The following is a 24220-nucleotide window of genomic DNA, read 5'->3' on the forward strand; positions in this document are numbered from 1 at the left end:
GTCTCGCCCGCCGCATCTACAAATACATCTTAGATAAGCCCGCTTACTGCATGCACTCTCTCCCATACCTGGTCCAAGTCGGCGTGAAAAGGGAGCGGCTTGGGCGCATCAGCAGATGCACGATGCAAGGGATGCAGCCAATTCCAGCACCGGCAGACGCCTAAAAACCAAAAAAAACTCAATGGGTTGATCTGACGCGGTGGGGCTGAGACGCGCCACCATTGTTGATGCTTTTGCTGTAGCCGGTATGGATGCAGATTAGAGTCAGAGATGGATGACTTGCAGGTTCTGTGTCTGTCTGTCCATCAGCCATTTCAAATCCAGCAGCACGTCAGCTGTATAACGGCAATAGGGGACCCCGAGCACCAAATACGAACTTTTACCACTGCTGGATGCGCAGCGATCCACCGCATCGCCACCGGGATGGATTTTCTCGTAATGGGGCAGATGCACAATGCGTGCAGGTACCACCTGTTATTACCGACCATACAGTTCCCTGCTAGGGCCATAACGCGGGATACCTGGGCGGAGACCACAGCATACAAAGAGGGGGCACGGGTTTGGCATGCACGCCATCATAGCGGAGGGAATACGAAGAGTCGATGGACTTGATGGGAAAAAACACGAGCTCGGCGGCTCACATGGTAAAAATAGGAACAGCCCATGGTGCAGCCACGAGGAATTGCCGTTCTAGAGCAATGCACGCAAAGGTTTTATTTTACTCTATTTATTTTATTCTTTTATTTTATTTATTGTATTTCCATTCTTTTAAATCCTCTCGCCTCCATCATGTTTGCCTCTTGTCTCTTCTTTGTCTTTTCTGCTGCAAAAACCTAGTGCCTGCCCTGGGCTGACTCCTAAAGTAAGCTTCCATTGTGCATTAGCTGTGTATCCCACTCGAAGCGCCGCTCCAACTGCGCGTAGTTTACGTGAATGTGCTGTAAAATAAATCACATAATCATGTGCACAATGGAGCTTCAAGCCCACTTCATCATAATCTACTCATCTTTATGACTTTTTCTGTAAAATCTCAATGTACTTGCTGCCTGCACTGACGGCTTCGGCCAGGGCCCTGTTGTTTTTTATTTATTTTTACCAACTGAGCCCGCGCCAGCCCCGATCCCGCCTAGCCCACCTACCGGCCCCTGTCTAAATCATCGACGCTACGCCGCACTGGGCGATAGCGCGGCACACTGGCTTCTGGCCGCAGCCCGCATCGGCAGCTACGAGGTACCTGCTGCATGTACCTCCACGATTGCAGACCTGTCGAGAAATCTCGGCCTCTCGCCTCTCCTCCCCTTTTCTTGCCCTCGCAGCTCGTCACCACCAGAGCCTCCGTCGCCTCTTCATCGTCCCTCGCTTCTTCATCTGGCCTTTTCAGTCGCCGTGCCCGCGACTGCCTGACGCTCGCTTCTCCGCCTTCAGCTTTTGATTTGATTTGATATTCCCGTCTACCGGCCAACGATCCGACCCGCTTGTTGTACAGCCCGTCAAGAGTCACTTCTAGCCGCGACGAAGCGCTTGGCATTGCCTTGTCCAACCACTGCGTTATCGAGGGTTTCTCCTCCTTGTCGCCAGCAAACGGAATATTCTTCGCGCTTAAAATCATCTGTTACTGCATCGTTTACGTCTGAAAAGGCGTCTCATCATTGGCTCTGTTTTTCTTGGATATACCTTATACGCCATTTGCCTACAGCCTTCCTCTTGGTTTCATTGTTACAGTAAACAGCCACTTTCGACAGGATGCGTCCCACCGCTACATTGCTGCGAGTGGCCCTGTGCCTTTCCTCTGCCGCGCCTCTGGTGTCGGCGTGGCCAGGCTGGTTCCCCGACGTCGACGCCTTGATTGTTCGTGCTGATGCCGACAACAAAGGTAAGCACACGCCTTGAAGCATGTATTGATAAGGAGCATCGTCTAATCAAGTCAACAGAGGGCAGCAACACTGCGCAGCCCACTGGCGGCGGCAGCGGGCAAAACACAGCCCAGCCTACCCAGCCACCCGACAAAAACTCAAAGACCGCTGACAGCAAGGGCTCGAAAACGGACACCAAAACGGACACCAAATCCCACAAGACTACCACTAAGAAGAAGGGGCCTACACACACCACATTCGATCCCGAATCCCCCCCCGGGAGGCGTTGTGTTGCAGACGCCTGGTGTCTTTGCTGCTGGTGCTGCCCTCTACAGAATTGGCGACTACGTCACCTGGGGCTGGAACTACACAAACCTCCTCGGCACCCCAACTGCCATTGATGTTCTCATTAGTTGCTCGGCTGTCTCTGAAACGTGGACTCTTACCGCCAACATGACGTTTAAGACCTCTGTGGCATACACGTGGAACAGCTCAGTCCAAGCAACCGATGTCAGCCAGCCTCTCTCCAACAACATGTACACTCTCATCATCAAGGATTCGGATGCAGCAGTCACTCAAATCCCCGACCCTGGCTATCTCGGTAGCTATTCGCAATACACTTTTGGCCTGTACACTTCCCAGCCATACGTTGACTATGACCAGTGGTCGTGTGACGCTTGCAACGCAGCCCTGGCCAAGTTTGATCACCACGCGCTTGGATTTGCCATCACCATGGGTTTGGTGACTGTGCTCAGCTTTACTTGGTTCGTGTCCGGAGTTGACCTCGCCTGATTTATGAGCATTGTCTCCAACGACGCATCAATCGAACCGTTGCGGTGCTGTTTGCATTGGCTGCTTGATGAATTGCACCTGCCATGGTCGTTTTGGTTGGATATTTGCATGTAGCCAAGCGTCTTGATGAAATTTTGGCATGCTCTGTGTACGGCGAATTTTGTTTTCCTGTTTTGTTTTACAGCTTTGGAGATGGGGCATTAAAGGCGATAAATGCGGGTCATTTCAAAGGCGTTTTGAATCCTTTTGAGCTGGTGTTTGTTTTGCGGACACTTTTTGGGCTGCTTGGGATAAAGAAAGGAGGAGGAGCATTAAACTGTTTTGGACGACTCTTTTATGATGGGGCCTCTGAAGAAAAAAAATAATTAGCTACAAATTTCTAATGACATATACATTTAATGGGTAAAAAGATTTTATCATTTGACCCTGCTCTAGTAAAAGAGTTGATTGAGTATGGCGTATTTGTGCTGAGTCTATGTATAGTTGATCGCTTTGTTCATCCAACTTGCAAGAGCATAAACATGAAGAAGAAATGGCCGCCGTATATATATCCAAAACGCACCACTTGCCATCATACCATGCGTAAACTGAACCCGGCACCCTTCTCTTCCTTTCTCCCCTGAAAGATGCCGCTAAAGTCGACGTCACCAAGGGCCACAGCCTGTCCACGCACAGGCGCATCGGGCTCGTGACGCCGTCTCCTCTCCTGACCGGCCTTGCTAGGGAACGTGGGGAACAGACTCTCGGGTTTCGGCTTGGGGTCCTGGCGGAAGTACTCGTGCTCGAGCATCTCCTTTGCGGACGGCCGCTTGTCCGGATCGAGAGCGAGTAAAGAGTTGAGCAGCGAGGCGCCGGCGGTGGTGAGGCTGGGGAACTTGGCGCGGATGACGGAGCCCGTGGCGGACTGCTGCTGCTGCTTGGGCGGCAGGCGGAGGGAGCGGGCGTTGGGCAGGCGGCGAAAGGAGGGCCAGGACTCGTCGGTGGGGAAGCCGCACAGCTGGAAGATTTTGGATATCTGGTCGACCTCGTTGGAGCCCTGCAGGAGGGGCTCGCGGGCAATGAGCTCGCCAAAGATGCAGCCGACGGACCACATGTCGACGGGGCTGGCGTAGGAGCGGGTGCCGAGGAGGAGCTCCGGGCTGCGGTACCACAAGGTGACGACGAGCTGGGTGAGTTTCGGGGTGGGGGACTCGCCGACGTAGCGGGCCATGCCAAAGTCTGCGATCTTGAGCAGGCCGCGGTTGCTGAGGAGGAGGTTGGAGGTTTTGAGGTCGCGGTGGAGGATGTAGTTTTCGTGCAGATAGGAGACGCCGGAGGCGAGTTGGAGGAGGAGGCGCTTTACTTCGGAGGAGAGGAAGGGTTCGGGCATGTCGTCGAGGATGGATTTGAGGTCGTGTTCGACGAATTCGAGGACGAGGAAGATGGAGCTGGGGATGCCAAGTTAGCTTTCTCTCAACAGATTGCTTGGAGCGGTATCGTTTTGTTCTTACTTGTCTGGCTTGCCAATATCGTTGCCTACGACAACCTCCTCCAGCTTGACGACGTTGCGGTGCTGGCAGCGCTTGAGGATCTGTATCTCGCGCAGGCCCGTGACGGGTAGGCCGTTTGGGTCGGCGGCCTCGAGCTTGAGGCGCTTGATGGCGACGACGCGCCCCGTGGAGAGCTCGGTCGCGCGGGCGACGAAGCCGTAGGTGCCTTCTTCGATGTCGTTGAGCTTGTCGTAGTGGTCGACGCTGCGGCTGGGGGGCGAGGGAGCTGCTGGAGGGGGGGGTCGAAGCGGAGGAGCTTTGGGGGAGTTGAGGAGGAGGGTGGTTCGGGGGTGAGTTTTCGGCGTTTGGAGGGTCGGGAGGGATCGTCGTGATCGTTGCTGAGGCTGGTGTTGTCGGCTTGTTGTGCTGCGGCGGCTTTTCTTCGAGCTGTTTCTTCTTCTGCGAGCTTTTGTGCCTTTTCGGCCTTCTTGCGGCGCTTTTCTTCCTTTTCAAGCTTGAGCTTTGCGTCCAGCTCAGCGTCTTCTTCGGTGTTTGCCCATCTTGATTTGGGCTTGGTGGACATGACGTTTTTTTTCCCCCTCTCGTGGTGTCGTTGGACTCGCGCGCTGCTGCCGCTGGGGTGATTTCTTTTCTGAGTTGATTTTCAGGATGCTGGTACTGGCTGATTGATTGAGCAGCTGTGGTGGTTGGGTTGGATTGGTTGATTATGAAGTTGAAGCAGCGAGGTTGTAATACGGGGATGGATGGAGCTGAGGTTGGAGGTTGTAGAAAATACAGTGGGCCGAGCTGCTGCTGTCTGGGGTTGCAGTGCATGGGCCGTGGCGTGGGGCAGCCACATACCTGGAAGATGCTGTAATCGTGCTCGTGCTGTATCAGAATGTTTACATACAGGTAGATGTCTACATCTATGCGTGAAATCTTGTTCATTATATTCAACACCATCGCCATCACTCGCTCTGCCTGCTCGCCTTCTGCTGCCGCTTCAGCTCCCTCCGCTCCTCGACAATGCCCGCCATCTTGGCCCCAACCTCGCTCCCCAGATCCTTGAAGCCCTTGATGACGCCGTCGGAGTCGCCATCGCCCGTCTCCTGGCTCATCTTGAACTTGCCGCCCATGTGCTCAATCTTGATCTCCAGCCCGATGATGCTCTTCTTCATGATGTTGATGTACGGCTCCGGCGCATCGGCCACCTTCCACGCCGACGGCCTGCCGTTTTGGCCCGTGTAGCCCATGGTGACCTCCTCGTTAAAGCTGGACAGCGCGTCAATCTGCCTGTCGAGGAACGCCGACGTCTCCTCGGCGCCGGAGTCGATGTGGAAGGTGGCCTTGCCGTAGACCTGCACGGCGGCGTAGTTCCACGTGGGCACGACCTTTGCCGTCGCGGGCTTTGTGGTGGTGTAGAACTTGGGCGTGACGTAGTGATGCACGGGCGACGTGAACATGACGAGCACGTCCTGCTGCAGCGTCCTGGAGGTGTCGCCGGCGGCCTGGCGGCTCTTGATCTCCTCGATGATGGCCTTGGCCTGCGGGTTTGCGCGCGCCATGTGCGCCCTCAGCACGCCGAGCTCCGTCTCGCTGGACTCATCGTCGACGTCGAGGACGAAGGGGATGTGGCTGCACTGGACGAGGGGGAAGTTGGGCGAGGCGATGACGGTGGTGAACTGGCCGAGCGGGTTCTCGCGGACGAGGTTCCGCAGCACCGGGAGGCTCTTTTCGGCGTGGTCGTTGCGGAGATACATTTTGGGGATGAGGCTGAGATGAGTGGTGTTGCTCTTCTTTTGCTTCAGTCTATTTATTTTGTGGTCGGGTAAAAGCAGTGCCGCTGAGTCAACCACGGGTCAATCCATCACCAAGTGTCTATATCGTGTGACTAGAATGGTTCCAATCTCATTACTTGATCTAACATGACACATCCGGTCCCGAACCGGAGGGCGCAAGACCGGGCCGTTCACATGGAGTCGATTGCCCGATTTAGCTGCGCGTTGGGGGTGGAGCTCGCTCGTCCATGCTCGACTCAGTTAGCCGCCGTTTGTGCATCTCCGACAGATGCCATAAGAGGAATTGCTGTCCATCTGATTGGGCAGTTGTTTGGGAGCTCGTATTGGTGCTGTCTAACCTAGATGGTGTGTAATATCCTTGGATGCTTGCAAAGGATTTTGTCGAGGTATCTGTGACTTTGTAGAGTGGGATTACTACGAGGTTTCATTTACATGAATCGGTTGTAATTACTAGTGATGTTATGGCTAAATTGGTCTGTAAACTTTGTTAATTGTCTTCTCGTTAATTATCTAAGTCGCTACCGTACAGTAGAACCATATACGCCAATCCTCATTGTACAGCAAGGCCGTTCAATTCAATATACTGCATCAAGTAATCGAAACGTCTTGTATGATCTTACGGTCATTTATTGATTCAACGATGTAGCTTGTGGATATGCATGTATAATCTGCCAGTCTCATGACTCAAGTGTCCTTCTATCGACAGCCTTGGCCACCCAATATCTCAACACATGGGTCACACAGTACAACGTTCATCACATCCAAGACGCATGATTTTGTCTCTTGTAGTACCAGTCACTCGGAGCCAAAGTCATGTGCCCTCCGTTGCCATTGTAATCCTCTCGCTGGGATTGTGCAACTCTGAGCTGCGAAGCCTCGGCCACTCTCTTCTCCCATATCCAGTCACACTCGCAAGTATACCATCTCAGCAAGCTAGGGAGAATATATACATCCTGGGCACAATAAGCCTGGATGTCTTTGCTGAGAGGACGTTCGTTAAACACCTCGTAACTTCCCCCATGCTCTGGGCTGAAGAGCATTTTGCCCTTTTCCTTGGTCTGCATGAACTCGGCTTTCTCGCGGTCCGAAAGGGGAGAGTCTCTTTCAATGCACTTTGCTAGCCCCTTGACATATTTTCCAGCAACAGGTCGAGCGGCAAGCTCCCAAAGCTGGAGATCGACGACGCCAGCCAGTTTGATTTGGAAGTGGCTGTACAGAGAATCTGAATCGTTGCGGACATCGAAGAAGACCTTTGGCGTGGATTTGGACTCTAGGATATCTATCAACGTGAGGGGGGCTTATAGTTGCCGGCGTCGAAAAGCACTTCTCTTTAAGAATGAGAACGTCTATGAGGTAAACTTTGTTGGTGGGGTGGATGTAGAGCTGCAATATGGAGATGGTGCCGTGTCTGGAGAGATTGACTCCTTCGAGGTCGATGTATATTGACGGCGGCTCTCTTGGTAGGCCTTTGAGTGAGTCTATAAGAGCTGACAATGCAGAGGGAGTGTCAACCAGGACCGAGGCTGCTGGTTTCTCCATTTCCACTTCTCTTTGTTTGCGGTAACTCTTAGACCGAAAACAATAGAGGCCGGTATGCTGGAAATATCTTGGCTTTGAGATATATTTTGGGGAATATCGTCTCGTGCAGTCTTGGAAGTACGAGACACTCGAAAGTAATTGGCCGAGATTCGTGAATGGGTGTTTGTAAAACAGGACTCGAGACGGTAAATTAGAGATGCGAAGAGAAATTTGGATTCTTTTGCTTCTCGGTTCTTGGGGAATAGCTGCCTACTACTATTTATGCTATTGGCATTTGCAATTTGAGTTTGCAAGGCTTGATTAAGAAATCTTGTGTAAAGATATATACCGCAGTGGCACTTAAACTTTTATCAGGAAGCTTTTACTGTGTGAATCTTTGGTATATCTCGGTGTATCTACGATACATTCTGCTTCGCAAAGCCACCGAATCTTTATTTATAAGCTTTGGGCTGTATTACCCATGAGATAGCAAAGAGAGCCAAGGTTGCTTTTCCGTTATTGGTCCAATTCTAGCGCAACATCTTTCTTTTGCTTGAAGTAATTTATATTACAAGCACTATCTATCTTGTTTATCAAAGCAAGACCTTACTATTTTACTTGCAATTTGAGTAATCAGAGGAGCACCTCGTAATAGTGTGACGCTGTAGAAAGAATTAGAACACTGCATCGACTTTGAGGCTGTATTATCAGTGTAAATTATTTCGTATAATTCAGATGCAAAGTTATTTTGCTCATAAATTCAGGTCTCATAGTTTTTGTCGTCATACACATACACATATGCATACATATAGATGCATAATTCATTCTAGATACCTGCTCATCTGGTTGCAAAGGGGTTCGGAAGAAGACCCTTCCGAAGCGCCGGCTGAGTACATGTACCTGCGTGTATGGACCTCGTATCGCTTCTAAAACACTGCATCTCTCTCATTGTTCAATCTGCTCCGCTATAGATCGTGATATTATCCTTTGCTTCCACTTCAGCAGCACAGCTATTTGATCTGGGTACATGTACCATGCCGCAACAAGAGCTCCGCAAAAATTGCTCCAACTTCCAGCCAATCGACACTCTAGTAAATAAGGCCCGTGTTGCAGAACTGCTTTTCTCTCTCGTTGATACTGACGACCTCCTGGTAGAAGCGTCCACGCTTCCATCGCCTAGATATGGCAGTGGCTTGCGTCGGCTGGGTACCCAAAGTCGGCCTTTGGAATTGATTCGTTGATGCCTGTCTGTCTAACAAAAATAGTCATAGGTCTGCCCTCGCCACACATCGTTTTCCAAAGACAAAGATGCGAAGGCTCTCTTAGACCCTTGGTATTGCTGTTAGAACGACCATTCGCTTGGCACTATGCAATCCTTACACTTACCTTGATCTCCTCCATTATGCGCAGCAGAGCCTCATTAGCCTCAGGAGTCCACTCCGTCGGCCTGGGCTTGGCCACAGCCCTGCGCTTGGAACGGCTGAATTGGTTGGTCTCGGCCTCGTTGATGCCGTTGGCCACATACTGCCAAAACTTGGTGCCAAACCACTTGTGCGCCTTCACAAACACACTGTCGCTCTTTTCCGTGCCCGTCAGCCGGCGAAACGCGTCCCTCATCTGCCCCTGGCCCTGGAGTCGCTCCTCGGCACTCGTGCACGTTAGCTGGTCGCAATAGAGGAGGAGGCCAGCCAGCCCGCTGGCAAGCGCCGTCGCGATCGAGCTTCCCGATTTTTGGGTGATAGAGAAGCCATCTGGCGTGCGTTGTTTGAAGGAGATACCTTTGCCGGGGAGCAGGTACTCGAACTGGTTGTTGGGGACCCAGGTACACTTGTCGCCAAGCGCGGTGGCGGCCCCGATCTTGATGCATTTGTTCCACTTGCCCGGGTAGCAGTTCTCTGTTGCGTTGGCGCCCTGGTCACTTGCAGCGCAGAACATCAGGATCTGGTTTGACTCGGCGGCGGAGATGGCTGCTTCCAAGTCGTACAGGTCTAGGTTCTGCTGATGCGTCTGCTCTTCGATGGTCCAGCTCATGGAGATGATGTCGACTTTGCAGGCAACGGCCCACTCGACGGCCTTGAGAAGAAGAAGAAGAAGAATAAAAAATCAGTTTTCAAATTCCACCATGGGATGATTAATAGCAAGGGGGACACCGGGGGGAGAGCTGCTAACTTCTGCTGCCGACTGCACCGTGATTTGACGGCTCATGTCGTTCCGATTGGTGCTCTCATCCAGCCTCGCTACCTAGAGCTGGACAGAGGGACAGATGCGGCAGATCAGATCCGCCATCATCGTGCCGTGGTGCCCCGACGGAACGTAGTACGCGTTCGTAGGGTTGCCAGACCCGCTCAGGGGCCAGAATGACCTCCCGGCTGCGATTTTCCCTGTGAAGATGTCTAGCGAGACATCGATTCCATCGTCTATGATGGCAATTTTGATGGGCGTGTTCTGCGCGCGAATCGACTTCTCGCTGGAGAGGAAGACGGCAAATCTTTCGAGCTCGCTGATCCATGAAATCTCTCTGGCAGACACACACATTCTAGTCAACGCGTTTCAAGAGGAGAGGGCCGGGCGATGCAGAAGCATTGACTTACTGGTGGGTGATGATATTGTTAGTACCAAAATAGGCAGCATAGCTGACCTTGCCGTCGTCCAGGCGGTGCTCTACCTCGATGGGCTCCTGTTTATATTTTTTCTGGACCATGATCGAGCGAACCTTTCTTTCGAAAGCTTCTATGTTACCCTCTCTTCTTTTTGTCGACGCTTTGCCCTGTTGAGATCAGTATGCAAAACTTATTCTCTCACGTATAAACGAGGAACAGACAACACTCCTACCTGCTGTATAAACAATCGGACTTTCCGTAGCTGATAGAAGTTTAATAGGCTGGCGTTGGCACTTGTTGAACGCTATAAAAAAAGTCAGGGGCGTCTTACCTGCGGGAACTTCTCTCGATTTAGAAGTCCTTCTGAGCTGGCCCATCCCATAAGGACAGCGTTGTTTCCCGAGGAATAGAGAGAGATGCTCTTGATCTGATTAGACGATGCAGCAATCACGTCCGTGCACAGGTCATCCCTTTTCCAGTCCCAGTTCTCAACCTGAAAACCCTTCAGAGCTTCCTCGATCATCTCATCGCTGTGGCTGGGATGACCATGATCGATCACAGTAACGGTGATGATACTTTTGACACCATTTTGGCGCAGCCAGTCAAAGACATCTCTTAAATCAGCTACTTTGCTCTTCTTGACCGGAGAACTGACGATAGACTTATTAGTAGTGTCGACCTCAAAGATTCGCATCTGGGCATGGGGGCACTTGGGGCATACGTCGATTTTTCACCATTTTCACCATTTTTACCATTTTCACCACTCGTTTCTTCACATTTGTCAAGCGTAAGCTTTGGCAGAGCAACATATAACAATATACTCTCCAATTTAAGATTGTTCGAAAGACATTTGAGAAGGGATTTGGAGATTGTCGGATCCGGTAGCCCGGACAAGTCAAAGTCGATGTCTCTCTCTGTTGACAGCCATGAAGTCAGATATGTTCGTCTTCAGAAAGGGTAAAATTATTAGATATACTTACCGTGTCCTGGCTGGTACAGGCATTCCGCAATACGACCTCGATCGAAGTTGTGCAAACAGTGGGACCGGATCGCATCCGCGACCGGATCCTCGATAATTACTAGCCGGAGGGCACTATCCATATCTCTCTTAGACACCCTAATATCTCCTTGTTCCAAGAACTCGATTAGATTCTTCCAAGCATCTTTGAGGTCCGACAGCCTCATCTGATAGGGCGTCAACTCCTCTGGGAGCTCCTCCGTGGCTTCATTGTCTATGTCGCAATCGACTACGCCCTTATCGCTCAAAAATGTATCGCGGCAGCTGATCAGTAGTCTTATTACCTGCACCTGAGACATTCGGCCTTCAGGCTCTTGGAGGTCATGGACCAGCTTCAGCAGTAGGTCTGCGACGGCCTTGGGCGTGACCTGGCTCTCTCTGCCCGAACTCAGGTTTATTTTCTTCCATTCATCGAAGATGGAGACTATTTTGATAGTGTGACTGTCTGTAGCAGATGCTGGCTTCCGAATTTCATTGATGCGAAGTTCTTTGTATTTTTGGGCCAATAGCTTTACCACCGGTGATGTTGATATTACGGCCAAGTGCATATGGGTCTGATGCCACATATTCTTCTGCTCGAGGACCATTTCTAAATCTATTATGTTAGTGTGAGTAAGAACTTCCTCTATGAAGACGTAATTCCTTTTGAAAAAGGCAATATGAAGAGGATAGTCTACTAAATCCACCCCCCATTCCATTCTTTTCGTAAGAAAATGGCTGTGATGCTCCAGAAGCCATTTCATAAAGCTGCAGAATCTCCCTTCTGGCCAACCCTGGGCGTCTTCAGCTTCTCCTGGTGCGCTTCTCTCTACGAGGACACGGAGAAAGTTCTTCAGTGTCCTCCGCCGGAACAGATCTTCGTATTTGTTGCGAAAGCGGTCAACTTCGACCGAATCTTGTTTGCTAAAGTCCAATTTTTTGGCCTCGTTGAGGATCGACTCGGATGTGGGAATGTTCTCTTCGGCCCCATTTGAATCGGAGGATACTGCAAGATTGTCGAAACTTATTATGATTTGCGGTGGAGCTTGGATGTTATCTTTGTCATCCATTCTGGTTGTGTTTGAAACCTTCAGATGTTGCTCTAGAGAAAAGCAAGTGAGTGCGGATTAGGGTAGGGAGAAATGGACCGACTTTAACCCCCTTGAAATGAACACAGGCTTTTGAGCTTCCTCTCAACTTTCTCCATGCGGCAGAGGGATGCAGAGTGCTTGGAGGGATGTGTGCTGGTCTTACTACTACGAAGTGGCTGGGGACGGCTTGCATATTTACAAAGTATAGACTACATCTGGGCGGCGTTCGTACGGGCCTGCAACATTCAGCTCCACCAGTCCATGCAACGTTCCGCACTTGAGAAGCTGATACTGCACCACGGGCTGACACTCCCCCTCCCCCTAAGGCCTCCATCTTTCCTCTGCTGCCATACCGATCAGCGTCTAGCATGGGCAGACCCTAGTCTTCATACCGAAACCATCCTCGTCATTGTTCGAGAGCATCAATACTCATGGACGAGCTGATAATCGATCTCTCCGAAGTGGCCGACTCTGGGCTAGGGGGCGTTTTTCGCGGCAGAGGGGATCGAAACGTTTACCCAAAGGTCCTCATGGACAGCGGCGAGAAGAAACAAGTCAAAGCAAAGCTCATCCATGTCATCTCTGGCACGTTCGACGAAGCTGGCGATCCCGCTGCACTACTTGTTTTCGAATTTCATTTCCACATGCCCAGCGGCCGGCGATTCAAGCACACGCTCATCACAGTGACTTTTGAAGACGAAAAGGGCCCCTCGATTTTGGACCCCGAGGTCTATCGGATCTCCCCCGAAGGTCGCTACGCCCTGGACAAGGTGACGAACTCAAAGGACGTCTCCCACGCCGTCGACGCCGCTGTCAATGGCGGCGTTGGGGGTGCTAATTTGGAGCTGGGATATCACTGGAAAATGGACCGAAACATTGAAAAGGAGCACTCGGGGACGCTCCGTGGGCTCTCTAGGAGATTCAAGACCTACGGGGAGGAGACGAGCGCCGTATGGGAGATTGAAGAGGACCCTGTCAAGAAGGAGGGTATTCCAACCTTCTTGAGATCTGCACTCATTCTGCGGCTGGACGATGAGAGTGACAAATTTCAGTTCACAGTCAAGATTGAGACGCGCGAGAGCAAACTGCTTTTTGGGTCCAGATCTTCCAGGATGATCGACCCCTTCAGTATCGACCCAGCATCTAATTGTTTGGCAAAAGAGGCAAACATAGATACCGCCAATTTGGGAGAAGTCGACTTGTCCAGCCAGTGTGTTGTCAAGCTAGCAACGCTGATGAGTACAACTTAGAGGGTACGACGGCGCCCATCAGGAATAATCGCCGAGGAGGGAGTGGTGGGCATTGGTTCTATTCGTCGTGTCAGCTATCTATTCGAACTCGTTTCTCATTTGTATTCTCGCCACTATAACTTTAGCTAATACTTATCCATCCCAACCAATTATCCCAAAGACCATAATGAAATGTAACTCGAGTAAGATGAGGTTGGTGTTTTGGCGCAGTTGATTGGCTCAAGCACGATGCAGTACCACGGCATACCCCTCAGTTAGTGAGAGTTGCCCGAGTCTGCCCGAGCTTTGCGTGGTACTGTTGAGAATTATCCGATCTTTGTGTAGCACCGTCCTGCTGGTTTGGGCCTCTAGGTGGGGGGCCTGATTGCCATCCTGCATGTGATCCAACAAGAGTCGGACGCGTCCAAGGATCTTTCAATGTACAGAATACTTGCTGGCTGAAGCTGTTTGAAAGAACATGTGGTCTGTGATTAAAGATGAGAAGCCTCGTGTGGCTGGGAACAAAGGGTGGATTGGAAGACAAAGAAATGCCCACTCTGTTTCCGGAGAAAGATTTTCACATTGACCGTTATAAATAGTTAACCATGAAGTCTGAATGTTGGTATAGAGCTTCTGATAGAGGCAAGTGTTGTCATCGACCTAAAGGGCGTATCAACGAACCATGTCGAGAAACCTCTTGTAAGAAACCTCTCCGGAAACAAGGCTCTGCAGTATGATAGTCTGGCCGTCGATAAAAAGCTGAACTGGCCATATCTTCACATTTAGCTTCATAATAGTAGGGGGGATAACGAGACCATTTACCGATGTTGATGGTGATCCCTCTAGCCTGGTTAGAAAGTTGAAAGAATGGTTCCCAGAGTCTCGATGCATCGTACACAGTCCCTCTATATCAACAGAAGAAATCACGACTGGAAAAGAGTTCATAGAAGAGCAAACAAGCTTGTTACTCCACAAGGTCGCACTCGGACTCGACGTCGAATACAATGAAGACAACATAGGAGGAAACAAGGCTCCAGCATCACCAGGACTAGTGTTCCTTGGCCACGACATAGGAGGGTCCTTAATCATGAAGGTAACCATTCTTGTCGTTTGTGACGTCTAGGCTGCGAACTAACTTTGTAATATCAGGCACTTATCCTGGCGTGCAGGAAAGGCTCATCTTATCGACAGATTTCAGAAAACACGATAGCAGCAGTAAGCACAGGATTTGTCCCTCAAAATCTCGGTAGAATGAAACTAATCTTAGCAGGTTTTCTTTGGAGTCCTTCAGAGGGCTCAGATATCCGAGCCCTGGGACCGGCAGATTCTTAATCTTTTCTCTGTCTCGCCTCTTCGCGTCTATACGTTCTTTTCGAGTACTAGCAAGGACTTTTCTGATGTATTATATGAGCTTTCTGAATCCTTTAGCAATATATCCGGGCCATACAAGCTCTTCAATGTGTTTGAGCAACCAAAGAGTACAACGAGGCCAACTGTGGTAAGTAAATACAAATACCGCTCTATCTATTTCTGCTTGAAACGAGACCATTTTATATTGGGTAATTCCGCACTAACTCAGATATGGTAGGTTATATCTCAATACTCAGCTACCAATGACGCAGTCGTATCGGAGAACTTTGGCGCTGCCCGTGTTCACACAGATCTCTGCGATATTCACGATGGTGATCCACTGGCTGAATGGCTGAAACTTAAGCTCAACAATCTCGAGCATATCATGGACGAGACAACTGGTAAGACGGCCTTTTTATTTATTCGAAAACAAGGACAAAAGCTAAGCCATAGCAGCTATCTCGGATCTATACCACGGTTTCATCCGCGCGCTAGCCAAAATCGACCCAAATCTGCAGCACATAATAATACCGGAGACAACTCCGGCCTCTGGTTCCATGGAATGGGTCAAAACTCATTCCGGTTTCAATCAATGGGCTAATACCGAAGAGATAGGGTTTTTGCACATCTGCGAAAGTCTTGGATCTGGTGCAACAGTTCTCGCGTCTCACATTGTCGGCGTGGTTCGTGAGAAAGACGCGAAGAAAGAAATGTATTTCCTGGGCTTCTCGTTCGACAATGGGGACGTGTATGGGTCTTCAATGGAGACCATGATTCTCTCTTTTATCTGTCAACTGTTGTCACAGAGACCAACTTTATTCCGCCATATAGTCCGCCTCGCCATGTGGATCACTCAACGAGAATGCTCCAACAAAAAGACGCTGTGGGTGCTATTCTGGTCCCTAATATCCCATATAGAAAATGGTCAGTTGGTCATCACTATACAGGCTATTCAAGAGTCTAGCTCTCCGGTGAATGAAATTGTCGACCAGCTATATTCGCTCCGGGGCCTTCCAAAACTGGGCGTAAAGATAATTATAACGAGTGATTATGAAAACGGAAAATCGGATTTATTGGGACAATGTTTGTTAGTACAACACCTGCACACGATTTGGCTAGAGAGTGACGAAGATACGAACCTTTCTGTCAAGGAGTTGGTTCGATCCCGAATCGATAGGCTGCTTGAATCCAGAGCATCTTGCAAAGACCTGGGTGACATGATTATGGACTATCTCTGGTCTTCAACGCCGAGCTTCTATTGGGTAACGGCTAAGATTGATGTATTGGAAGCTCAGCTCCCTAAGGCAATTTCTTCGAGGCGCACATTGCTAGAGAAGCTTGAACATTTCCCCTCAACTATTGATGAGCTTTTTAAAGTGATGGTACAGAGGATTCCACTTGACTATATCAATTGGATTCAGCCTGGCAAGGGACTGTCCTGGATCATGTACGCTTTGCGCCCCCTGACGAGCTCGGAATTTGCCGTGGCCGCAGCGTTTGATCAGTTTGATGCCAGCACCACCTTAAAGTTGGACGAGTTTGGGGACACAATCTCATCTGATCTTCCAGGGGACATCAATCGAATTGCGGGCCCCTGGGTCAAAGTCGAGGACGGGAGGATCAACATCGTCAATACAGCGCTGAAGGCTGTGCTTCTTGCTCAATATCCGGAAGATGAGTCATTTATTGAAACAATGCTCCTTTTGAAGTGTATCCGCTACCTCGACTGGGTAGATTTGCGGGTCGGAAATGACCAATCTCGAGAAGAAAGTTGTGAATCGCGGAACTTTAGGAATTCTACCGAGTTTGACTTTGTGCCTTACGCGTCTGTCTACTGGCCGGATCATTTCCAAAGAGCTGCGCCTGTGTCCTCGGATGTTTTGGAAGAGGTATTGGCGTTTTTGGAGAATAAATTGCAGTTTTGGTCTTCTCTGGCACGGAAACACCAACCAAATCTCCTCAGCTTGGATGTCTCGGAATCGCCTCTAAAGACAGCGGCAAGCCTGGGGTTGACACAAGTCGTTGAAAGAATGTTGTCTTATATAGAGAAGCCTATTTCCGAGGAAAAAGAAACACTCATTCAGGAGTCGATGATGCTGGCAATCGAGCACGGGCACTCAAAGATCGCGCTGAGGCTCTATGAGATGCAGTCATTTTGCAAAGCTCCTCAGTTACACAAAGCAGCCTCTGGAGGGTTCAACGAGCTCCTCCGTGGGTTTCTAGAGTTTGATTTGGTCAAGGCATCTATTGACAGCTACAATGCCTTTGGCTACACCCCCTTGCATTACGCTGCTCAACATGGGCACGCTGACACGGTGAATCTGCTGCTCGAGAATGGAGCAAGTGCCAATCTTGTATCTGACGATGGAACCAAGACAACAGCATTGCATCTCGCTGTGCGGGTCGCAGACCTGGATATTATCAAAGCCCTCATCCAAAGGGGCGCTGATGCAACAGCACGAGAGTCTTCTGGGTATAATGCAGTGGCACTTTCTGCTGAAGGCGGGTTTGATGAACTCATACGATTCTTTATGACTGACTATATTAATGTTCAGATGGTTCAAGACACTATTCACGGTGGAAACAAGCCGCTCCATCTTGCCGCAATGTATGGACACACGTCGATGTGCAAGTTTCTTGTCCAGCAGCAGGCAGATGTTAAAGCCGTCAACGGCAACGATGAGACTCCGCTTCTTCTGGCTGCCAAAGGAGAATTCTGGGGCACTGTAGGGCTCTTACTTAACATTGAGAAACAGAGTCGAGGAGACCCCAAAAAGACTCGGGAGATCAGCAGCAACGGGGAGGAAAGCGAAACCGAGGCCGTAGATGGAGCTTCCACGAGTGATGAGAGCCGACAAAATGTTGCATCGCCGTTGCAAATTGCAGCTGAGCTGGGCCACACAGCCGTTATCAGGTTGCTCCTGAAATATGATGATTGCACTACAAGTCTCTGAGGCTAGCAGCCGCCGAGGGCTACGTACAGTCCGCCAAGGCTCTCTTGGATAAGACGACGGCCACAGATCCTGTGGATTCCGAGGGCAACACGGCCCTCCATTTGGCAAGCAGGCACGGCCATGCGGAGTTAGTTTGTGTCCTACTGGACTCTGAGAAATTCAGCAAAGATCTCCCCAACGAGGGAGGAATGACAGCAATGCATCTAGCCGCCAGGGAGGGCTATACAGAAGCCGTGGCGATTATTCTGGAACATGAAGGTTCGGCAGAGATAACGAATGCGGACGGAGATACTCCAATGCATATTGCCGCGGCCAAAGGCTATATCAACGTTGTAGAGCTTCTATGTGCTAAAAACCCTAGCATCAGATACGAAAGAAATAGCGACAACGAGACACCCCTGATTCTGGCAGCGAAGAGGGGGCATGTGGCTGCTGTGAAGAAGCTCCTTCATGTTTCCGGCTCTGGGAGCAAGCAGAATGGAAGTACTGAAGTCTGGGGAGATTTTTATCCTCTCCATTCTGCTGCATTAGAGGGCTACGACGAGCTTGTCCGGCTATTAGTAGCCGAAGAGAAATACAACGTCAATATTCGTCGCGATTCGGACCAACAAACCCCTATTCACGCCGCCATGCAAAACAAATCGGCAACAATGATCTCCTTGCTGATACATCTGGGCGCAGACGTCACTGCAGCTGACGAAGACAGAGATACAGCACTTCATTTGGCCGCGTCCATGAACCATCTCGAGGCATGCCAGACACTTCTCTCACACATGTCTGACTCTGGGATCGAAGCAATCGATCTCTCAAACAATGAGAATGAAACACCATTGTACCGAACATGCTGTTTTGGCCATACTGATGTCGCGAAATTGCTCCTCGATAATGGAGCTGATTGCAATAAGCACTGCACTGAAGGCTGTACGCCTCTTCACATCGCAGCTTTCTTGCGCAATTTGAACGTCGTCAGATTGCTTCTAGATAAGACTGCAGATTATAATGCTCTGGCCGATATAGAGGCTACACCCATCATGCTGGCTGCGCAAGAGGGCCACGCCGACGTCACTGCCATGTTGTTTGAGGCTGGTGCTGCCGTAGACATGGTCGACTCGAAGGGATCAACGGCGCTTCACTACGCTGCCTGGGACGGACACCTCGATTGTGTTGAGTTCCTCGTTGAAAAAGGGCATGTAGACTATAGCCTTCCGCGAAAGGACGGACGAACGCCGCTGCATCTCGCCGCTGTAGATGGGCACGTCGATGTGGCCAAGTATCTTCTGGAAAAGGGGGCGCAGCTGAGCGTCACGGCGGAAACCTTCGGAACCCCTTTGGAATGCGCAATAAAAGGAGGCCAACTTGAGGTCGTCAAGTTGCTTGTTGGCAAAGGTGCTGCCACCACGATGGACATGTCGGAGCCCGCGTCGTGGGGGAAGAACATCATGATACTAGACTTTGCACAGAAGCATCCGTTGAACTTTAATATCGCACTTTCGACTTATATGCTGCAACAAGCCATCATCTTGCCCGACAACAACCTTGCGTTGGATCTCTTGGAGAAGATAACAGACGTGAATGAAGAATGTGAGCCGTACAAGACCGTTCTGCAGGCGGCGGCGTGGAAGGACGCGACGAGTGTCATGGAGAAGCTTCTCCTAAAAGGCGCTGACCCCAACATCAAGGGAGGCGAATACGGCAGCGCCCTTCACGCAGCCATCGAGGGCCGGAATGTGCGGTCAGTGAAGCTGCTTCTCGAGCACGGCGCTGATCCGGCCATTGAACACAAAGGAGAAGGGGCCATCTTTCCTGCTTTCCGAGTTGGCAAACCTGAAGTCGTCACGGCTCTCCTGGACAAAATGGACAGCACAGCCAGAGCCGCAAAAGACAGAAACGGGCGCAGCCTACTGGCTTGTGCGATAGGCGTGAAGAACAAAGATATTGGGGACTATCTAATTTCTATGAATCTTGTTCCCATCCAAGACAAGGATCTCTATGGACGAACGCCGCTCATGGAGGCCGTCCTAAGCGACAACGCCGACATGGTCAAGACTCTGTTAAGAATGGGAGCAGACCCCAATGCCAGCGACACCGAACGGAAGACGCCACTCATCCGGGCCATAACCTCCCACAGCATCAACCAAGAAATCGTAACCGCCCTCTTGGAGCATCCCAGATTGGACCCCGAGCTCGAAGACTGCCGAGGGCGGAGCTACAATTACTGGGCTGCCCGGCTAGGCCTCGAAAGGGACGTCATCGAGTCTGGCGTGAACGAGTACGCTAGGTTCTCAATCAAATGGCTCCGATTTAGCCTGGTCTTACAGGCCGCAATAGCTTCGGGTAAGGAAAGCATTATAAAGAGCACCATTGCAAACATGAACACCCGGAACAAGCATTTGACCGAGCCGGACGGGGACGGCTGGACGGCAAGTTATACCACGACGAGGTACCAATTGGAGGGCATGTATGAGCTCAAGGACAAATTGAAAGACTTATTCAGGCCTCTCACAGTTCAAGAGCCCCGGAATTGGCATGAAGAGGATAAGTCACCGTGCCTACAGGTTTCGGACGAGGGGAAACTCGTCACGGTGATGAGTGAGTTTCTCCAACATATCTTATCGGAAGTCCTTTTTATTTCCACCTATCATGCATCTCCAACATGGATTTCATTCAAAAATCTCTGCAAGCCAATCCCTTTTAGGTCAATCAAATAGCTAACCTCTATTGGAATCCTTTTGAGCAGGCAGCCCTGGAAATCCAAGCTATCACTTCCAGACAGAGGCAGTAATCCGTGCCGACCACGCCATGCCCGGCAATCAATTATACTACTTCGAGATAGAGGTCATGGAGGGTGCTAAAGATAAGTCTGTGGCCAGACCTACGTTTTCATTTTTTATCGTTGTCGCAATCTTTTCTGAGGGCTAACAAATTCATTATCTCGGCAGGGTCATTGGCGTAGGATTTTGCGAGGAGTGTGCAGTCCTAGATCGTATGCTAGGTTCGAATAAAGGATCGTGGGGTTACCACGGAGGCGACGGGTATACCTGCTCCTCGAGTAGCTGTAGTAGCTATGGACCGCAGTACTCTAAGGAAGATGTCGTCGGGTGCGGTGTCGACTTTGACAAGGGGGTTGCCTTCTTCACCTTGAATGGCAAATATCTTGGTGAGTTGTCTCTGAACCCAACGAATCTCTGAAGCATATTGCGGAGGAATAAATGAGTTGACTAATGAGTTGTTTTGCACTCTTCAAAGGCATAGCGTTTCGAGGGATCAAGGGCAAGTTATACCCGGCTGTGTCCTTTGATTTTGCATCCGAAGGGTGTCGTGTTCTGGCCAACTTTGGACAGAAGCAGTTTTTGTTCGATGTGTCTAAGTGGAATGCCGAGGAAGCACTAGCTAAGCCACCCCAGAACTAATGGGGGAAGGGCTGTTACTTTGGTCAAGGTTTCTAAAGGTGAAGAGTCAGTTCGGATTATGAAAGATCGCAAACCGCTCCTGAGTGGCGGCGTTGCTACGGAAAGAGCTGTATATATTGTTGGAAGGGATTGGGTGAGGAGAGCCGGGCTTTGTCATTGCATTAGTACATTATGTCCTGAGATTGAAAGGCTATATTCATCGTGTTTCTACTTGTAGTTCTCATTGTCCTCATCCAACGCAACTAAACTACGTAGAAGGCTGTATCGTGTGGAGAACCTTGCACACAATGGACACTGAGCGGGCCGTATCAAGATCTAGAATATAGGGGGAAGCATGCTACAGATCCAAGATAAACGTGGTAGCCGGCTTACTACTTCATCTACTGAGATACTATCCGTCAAGGATGCTTGAGAGCAGCACATATGTATGAAGAGATGGGTTGTTCAGAAACTTTTTATTACATGGTAGATATATGTGGCTATTGAGACAGTAAATGTCTGTGTTGGGAAACCATTACGCGTGTCTGATATGAAGATATGCACTGATATCTTGACAGTGAGAATATGACTAGCCATTTTCATACTACCAATTTCGTTTCATTGAGAGATCTTGTTACGATGGCCCTGTGAAGATCCAACTTCCTCTATGGTTGAATGGCTGGACATTACCTATTTGCGCTCGACTTCAGTAAGGGCATCTTCCACAATACCCGCACTCCTTGTCGCAAGCTGTGAGATCTTTGTCTTCACAATCAGAAGGATAGAAACCAATACTGTGGCGGTCGTAGGATTCCTCATAGTAATCTTCATAGTAATCTTCATAGCGGCCCGTATCGTCATTGTGTTGAGAATCATTGTCGCCATTCTCATCTTCTGCAGTTAATTTCAACTAGTCCATCAGTCAGCTTATACTACAGCTCAAAGACGACCTGCACTGAGATACCTTGTCAGTCAGCGATGAGATCCGCTCCTCTTCATCTTTGTGCTGGAATAACTCTAAAAGCTGTTCGTTGGGCCCGGCCGTGAACGCGCGCATCATGTCCTCTCGGCTTTTGGACACCCAACTCGCGGTTGCCTTGCTTTCCAAGACTTTATTGACAATCTCTTGGAACCGCTTTCGACCTGGAGGAAGTTGCCGATTCTTGAAAGAGTTACGATGCATCTCTTGATCCACCAAACGTTCGATTGCTTCCAAGGTAACCAACACTGCAGCAGATAGGTGGGCGTAGTCGAAGATGAACGTTGCAATGTTGCGTGAAGTCAATTGAGTTTCCCAATCTCTCTCAATGTCGAGACCAAGGCCAAGTTCTTCATTGACCCAATCGAGACAAAGCAGAGATGCTAGAGCTTTTGGGCCAAGGTTTGTCTTGATAGTCGGAAGCAAGATACGGAGGGCTGACTTGATCGCCGTACTTTCTAGCTTATTGGTACTCTGCATATCTGTATTAGAGGCAGTTGTTTCTAGCCCAACTCTTCTCAACTTACCTCATTAGCCTGCAAAATTGCATTGGAAGAGTTTGAGCTCGATGCATCAGACGTTGGGTTGGGAGGTGATGCGCTGGACTCGGCTCCAACATCTGATCGCTTCTCTTCTGCTTTTTGCTTCAATGGCAAGTCGATATCTGTGGAAGGTCGTGCAAGATCCGCTCGCCAATGGTGCTTGTTGATGGGATTCTTCTGATACAAGTTGACTTCGAAAAACTTGTTGTGTGTGTCGCATTTGAAGTTTTTGTACCTAAGAGCAGAGTATGTTTTGTGATTAGTATAAAGAACAATGAGCTGGCATGATGCGATACGCACGAGTTTAGCTTTTTAAAGTTGGCTTCAAGAAGGTCGTTCTCGGTGATCTCTATGAACCCGGAGTCACCCCCGGCTGGAGTAAAGTATCGGATTGACTCTTGCGGCCCAAAGTTGGCTTGTTTCACGAGCTGTACGGCGTATTCCAAGTTGCTATCGAGGTGAAAGCTGTCGCTGGGGTCGGAAGACGCATATTTAGCCCATTGCACGAAGCGGTCAAATTTCGCTTCATGATCAAGTCGCCGAGGGCGATATGGCTTTATTGCCAGACAGCAAAACAGTTCCGCCATGGGTTATGATGAATGATCAGGATGATGATAAAGGCTTCAACTGACTACCTAGAAAGAAGGAAGGCCCTGGGGCTTTCACAAACGAAGGGAGATATTTGTTGGTGTTGCAAACGGGTGGGTGTCTTACATTTCGTCACGTGTGTGTACATTCACTGTTACAGAGTTGAGACTTTTTTTACAATAGATCAGATGAAAATAGAAAGGAGCCTTGTGAATCAATGCATAAGAAACGATATTGAATAGGTTACTGATAGGTTCTCTTGAGAAACTCCGAGATCCTGGTGGCTTGTTACGTAGCCCTCATGGCGACGCCAAACACTGTGTTCAAAGCGTAATTGAATCGCTTTTCATAGATAGAGTATAGAGCATGATGTCTTATGCAGCTTGCCGCAACAGTCTGTGACAGTCTCGTCGAGGATTCCAAATGTTGATAAGATCAATGTTTCTTCTCATATTCTGTAAAGCGATAGCTACTGGGGTTCTACAAGGGTAAGAGTGGCAGTTGACACAAATACAACCATTCCTTCGTACTTGCATAAGCTTCTGGCGCATTAATACCATTTTGTAGCATTGGCCGATTAAAAAGACGAAACGCGGTCATTTTAGCTGTGAAAGCGAGCCATCGAAGCGTTGCAGGTTAAGCGCTTGTTTTACGTGTAAAAAGGCGGCAGCAGCCGACGCTGAATATAAAGGCAAAATTTAGAGTTGGTGCAACTCCACTCACTTTAACTGTAATCTTGCTTCACAAGAGCTTTTCTCTCCCTTTTTCTTCTTCTGACATCACCCAAGGATGACTTCCCCACGAGCAATTTTGTCTCCCACTACCAGTGCCGGTACCATCAGGAGTCATCAGGAGCCACTGTGCATGAAGCTAATAAGCGAGCATGTCTGTCGCTGCAGCAGCAAGGCTGGTTGATTGGTGGGTTTTGTGCTCTATAGGCTGATTGACGAGTTCTCGTGATGCGAATGTAACAGCATCACCCAATAACGACAGCCATGGGATAGTATGGGTGGGTTGCAACTGTATGTAGATGGATTAAAGCCGGGTCATCAATGCCGTCTCTACAACAT

The 24220-nt window shown here is 49.8% G+C and overlaps 10 protein-coding genes across 10 annotated transcripts; 3 read left to right on the forward strand and 7 right to left on the reverse strand.

Annotated features, from left to right (window-relative positions):
- Nucleotides 1-1256: 1256 nt before the first annotated feature.
- Nucleotides 1257-3039, forward strand: TrAtP1_009931 (uncharacterized protein). Its single transcript, XM_014093705.2, has 2 exons — nt 1257-1873; nt 1932-3039. Exons 1-2 carry the CDS (start codon nt 1859-1861, stop codon nt 2643-2645), a joined length of 729 nt encoding a protein of 242 aa, XP_013949180.2. The 5' UTR covers nt 1257-1858; the 3' UTR covers nt 2646-3039.
- Nucleotides 3040-3216: 177 nt separating this feature from the next.
- On the reverse strand, nt 3217-4014 carry TrAtP1_009932 (uncharacterized protein; the record flags this gene model as incomplete). The annotated part of the gene is made up of 1 exon (XM_066114499.1): nt 3217-4014. The coding sequence occupies one exon, from the start codon at nt 4012-4014 to the stop codon at nt 3217-3219; it is 798 nt and encodes a 265-aa protein (XP_065970595.1).
- Nucleotides 4015-4160: 146 nt separating this feature from the next.
- Nucleotides 4161-4697, reverse strand: TrAtP1_009933 (uncharacterized protein; the record flags this gene model as incomplete). Its single annotated transcript, XM_014093704.2, has 1 exon — nt 4161-4697. The coding sequence occupies one exon, from the start codon at nt 4695-4697 to the stop codon at nt 4161-4163; it is 537 nt and encodes a 178-aa protein (XP_013949179.2).
- Nucleotides 4698-5082: 385 nt separating this feature from the next.
- On the reverse strand, nt 5083-5874 carry TrAtP1_009934 (uncharacterized protein; the record flags this gene model as incomplete). The annotated part of the gene is made up of 1 exon (XM_014093703.2): nt 5083-5874. One exon carries the CDS (start codon nt 5872-5874, stop codon nt 5083-5085), a length of 792 nt encoding a protein of 263 aa, XP_013949178.2.
- Nucleotides 5875-6668: 794 nt separating this feature from the next.
- On the reverse strand, nt 6669-7452 carry TrAtP1_009935 (uncharacterized protein; the record flags this gene model as incomplete). The annotated part of the gene is made up of 2 exons (XM_066114500.1): nt 6669-7181; nt 7258-7452. 2 exons carry the CDS (start codon nt 7450-7452, stop codon nt 6669-6671), a joined length of 708 nt encoding a protein of 235 aa, XP_065970596.1.
- A 1162-nt stretch (nt 7453-8614) lies between these two features.
- On the reverse strand, nt 8615-9462 carry TrAtP1_009936 (uncharacterized protein; the record flags this gene model as incomplete). The annotated part of the gene is made up of 1 exon (XM_066114501.1): nt 8615-9462. One exon carries the CDS (start codon nt 9460-9462, stop codon nt 8797-8799), a length of 666 nt encoding a protein of 221 aa, XP_065970597.1. The 3' UTR covers nt 8615-8796.
- Nucleotides 9463-9672: 210 nt separating this feature from the next.
- On the reverse strand, nt 9673-12098 carry TrAtP1_009937 (uncharacterized protein; the record flags this gene model as incomplete). Its single annotated transcript, XM_066114502.1, has 6 exons — nt 9673-9949; nt 10023-10198; nt 10363-10681; nt 10753-10945; nt 11012-11644; nt 11822-12098. The coding sequence occupies 6 exons, from the start codon at nt 12096-12098 to the stop codon at nt 9673-9675; spliced, it is 1875 nt and encodes a 624-aa protein (XP_065970598.1).
- Nucleotides 12099-12550: 452 nt separating this feature from the next.
- TrAtP1_009938 (uncharacterized protein) lies at nt 12551-13369 on the forward strand (the record flags this gene model as incomplete). The annotated part of the gene is made up of 1 exon (XM_014093700.2): nt 12551-13369. One exon carries the CDS (start codon nt 12551-12553, stop codon nt 13367-13369), a length of 819 nt encoding a protein of 272 aa, XP_013949175.2.
- A 1066-nt stretch (nt 13370-14435) lies between these two features.
- Nucleotides 14436-21207, forward strand: TrAtP1_009939 (uncharacterized protein; the record flags this gene model as incomplete). Its single annotated transcript, XM_066114503.1, has 9 exons — nt 14436-14441; nt 14498-14563; nt 14619-14846; nt 14937-15099; nt 15155-17539; nt 17662-20241; nt 20390-20510; nt 20592-20809; nt 20899-21207. The coding sequence occupies 9 exons, from the start codon at nt 14436-14438 to the stop codon at nt 21060-21062; spliced, it is 5931 nt and encodes a 1976-aa protein (XP_065970599.1). The 3' UTR covers nt 21063-21207.
- A 540-nt stretch (nt 21208-21747) lies between these two features.
- TrAtP1_009940 (uncharacterized protein) lies at nt 21748-23194 on the reverse strand (the record flags this gene model as incomplete). Its single annotated transcript, XM_014093698.2, has 4 exons — nt 22863-23194; nt 22548-22797; nt 22006-22494; nt 21748-21951 (listed from the first exon to the last, which is right to left on the reverse strand). The coding sequence occupies exons 1-4, from the start codon at nt 23147-23149 to the stop codon at nt 21748-21750; spliced, it is 1230 nt and encodes a 409-aa protein (XP_013949173.2). The 5' UTR covers nt 23150-23194.
- Between the last annotated feature and the right edge of the window lie 1026 nt (nt 23195-24220).

This window comes from Trichoderma atroviride, chromosome 5 (genome assembly GCF_020647795.1).
Source record: "Trichoderma atroviride chromosome 5, complete sequence".
Taxonomy (NCBI): Eukaryota; Fungi; Ascomycota; class Sordariomycetes; order Hypocreales; family Hypocreaceae; genus Trichoderma; species Trichoderma atroviride.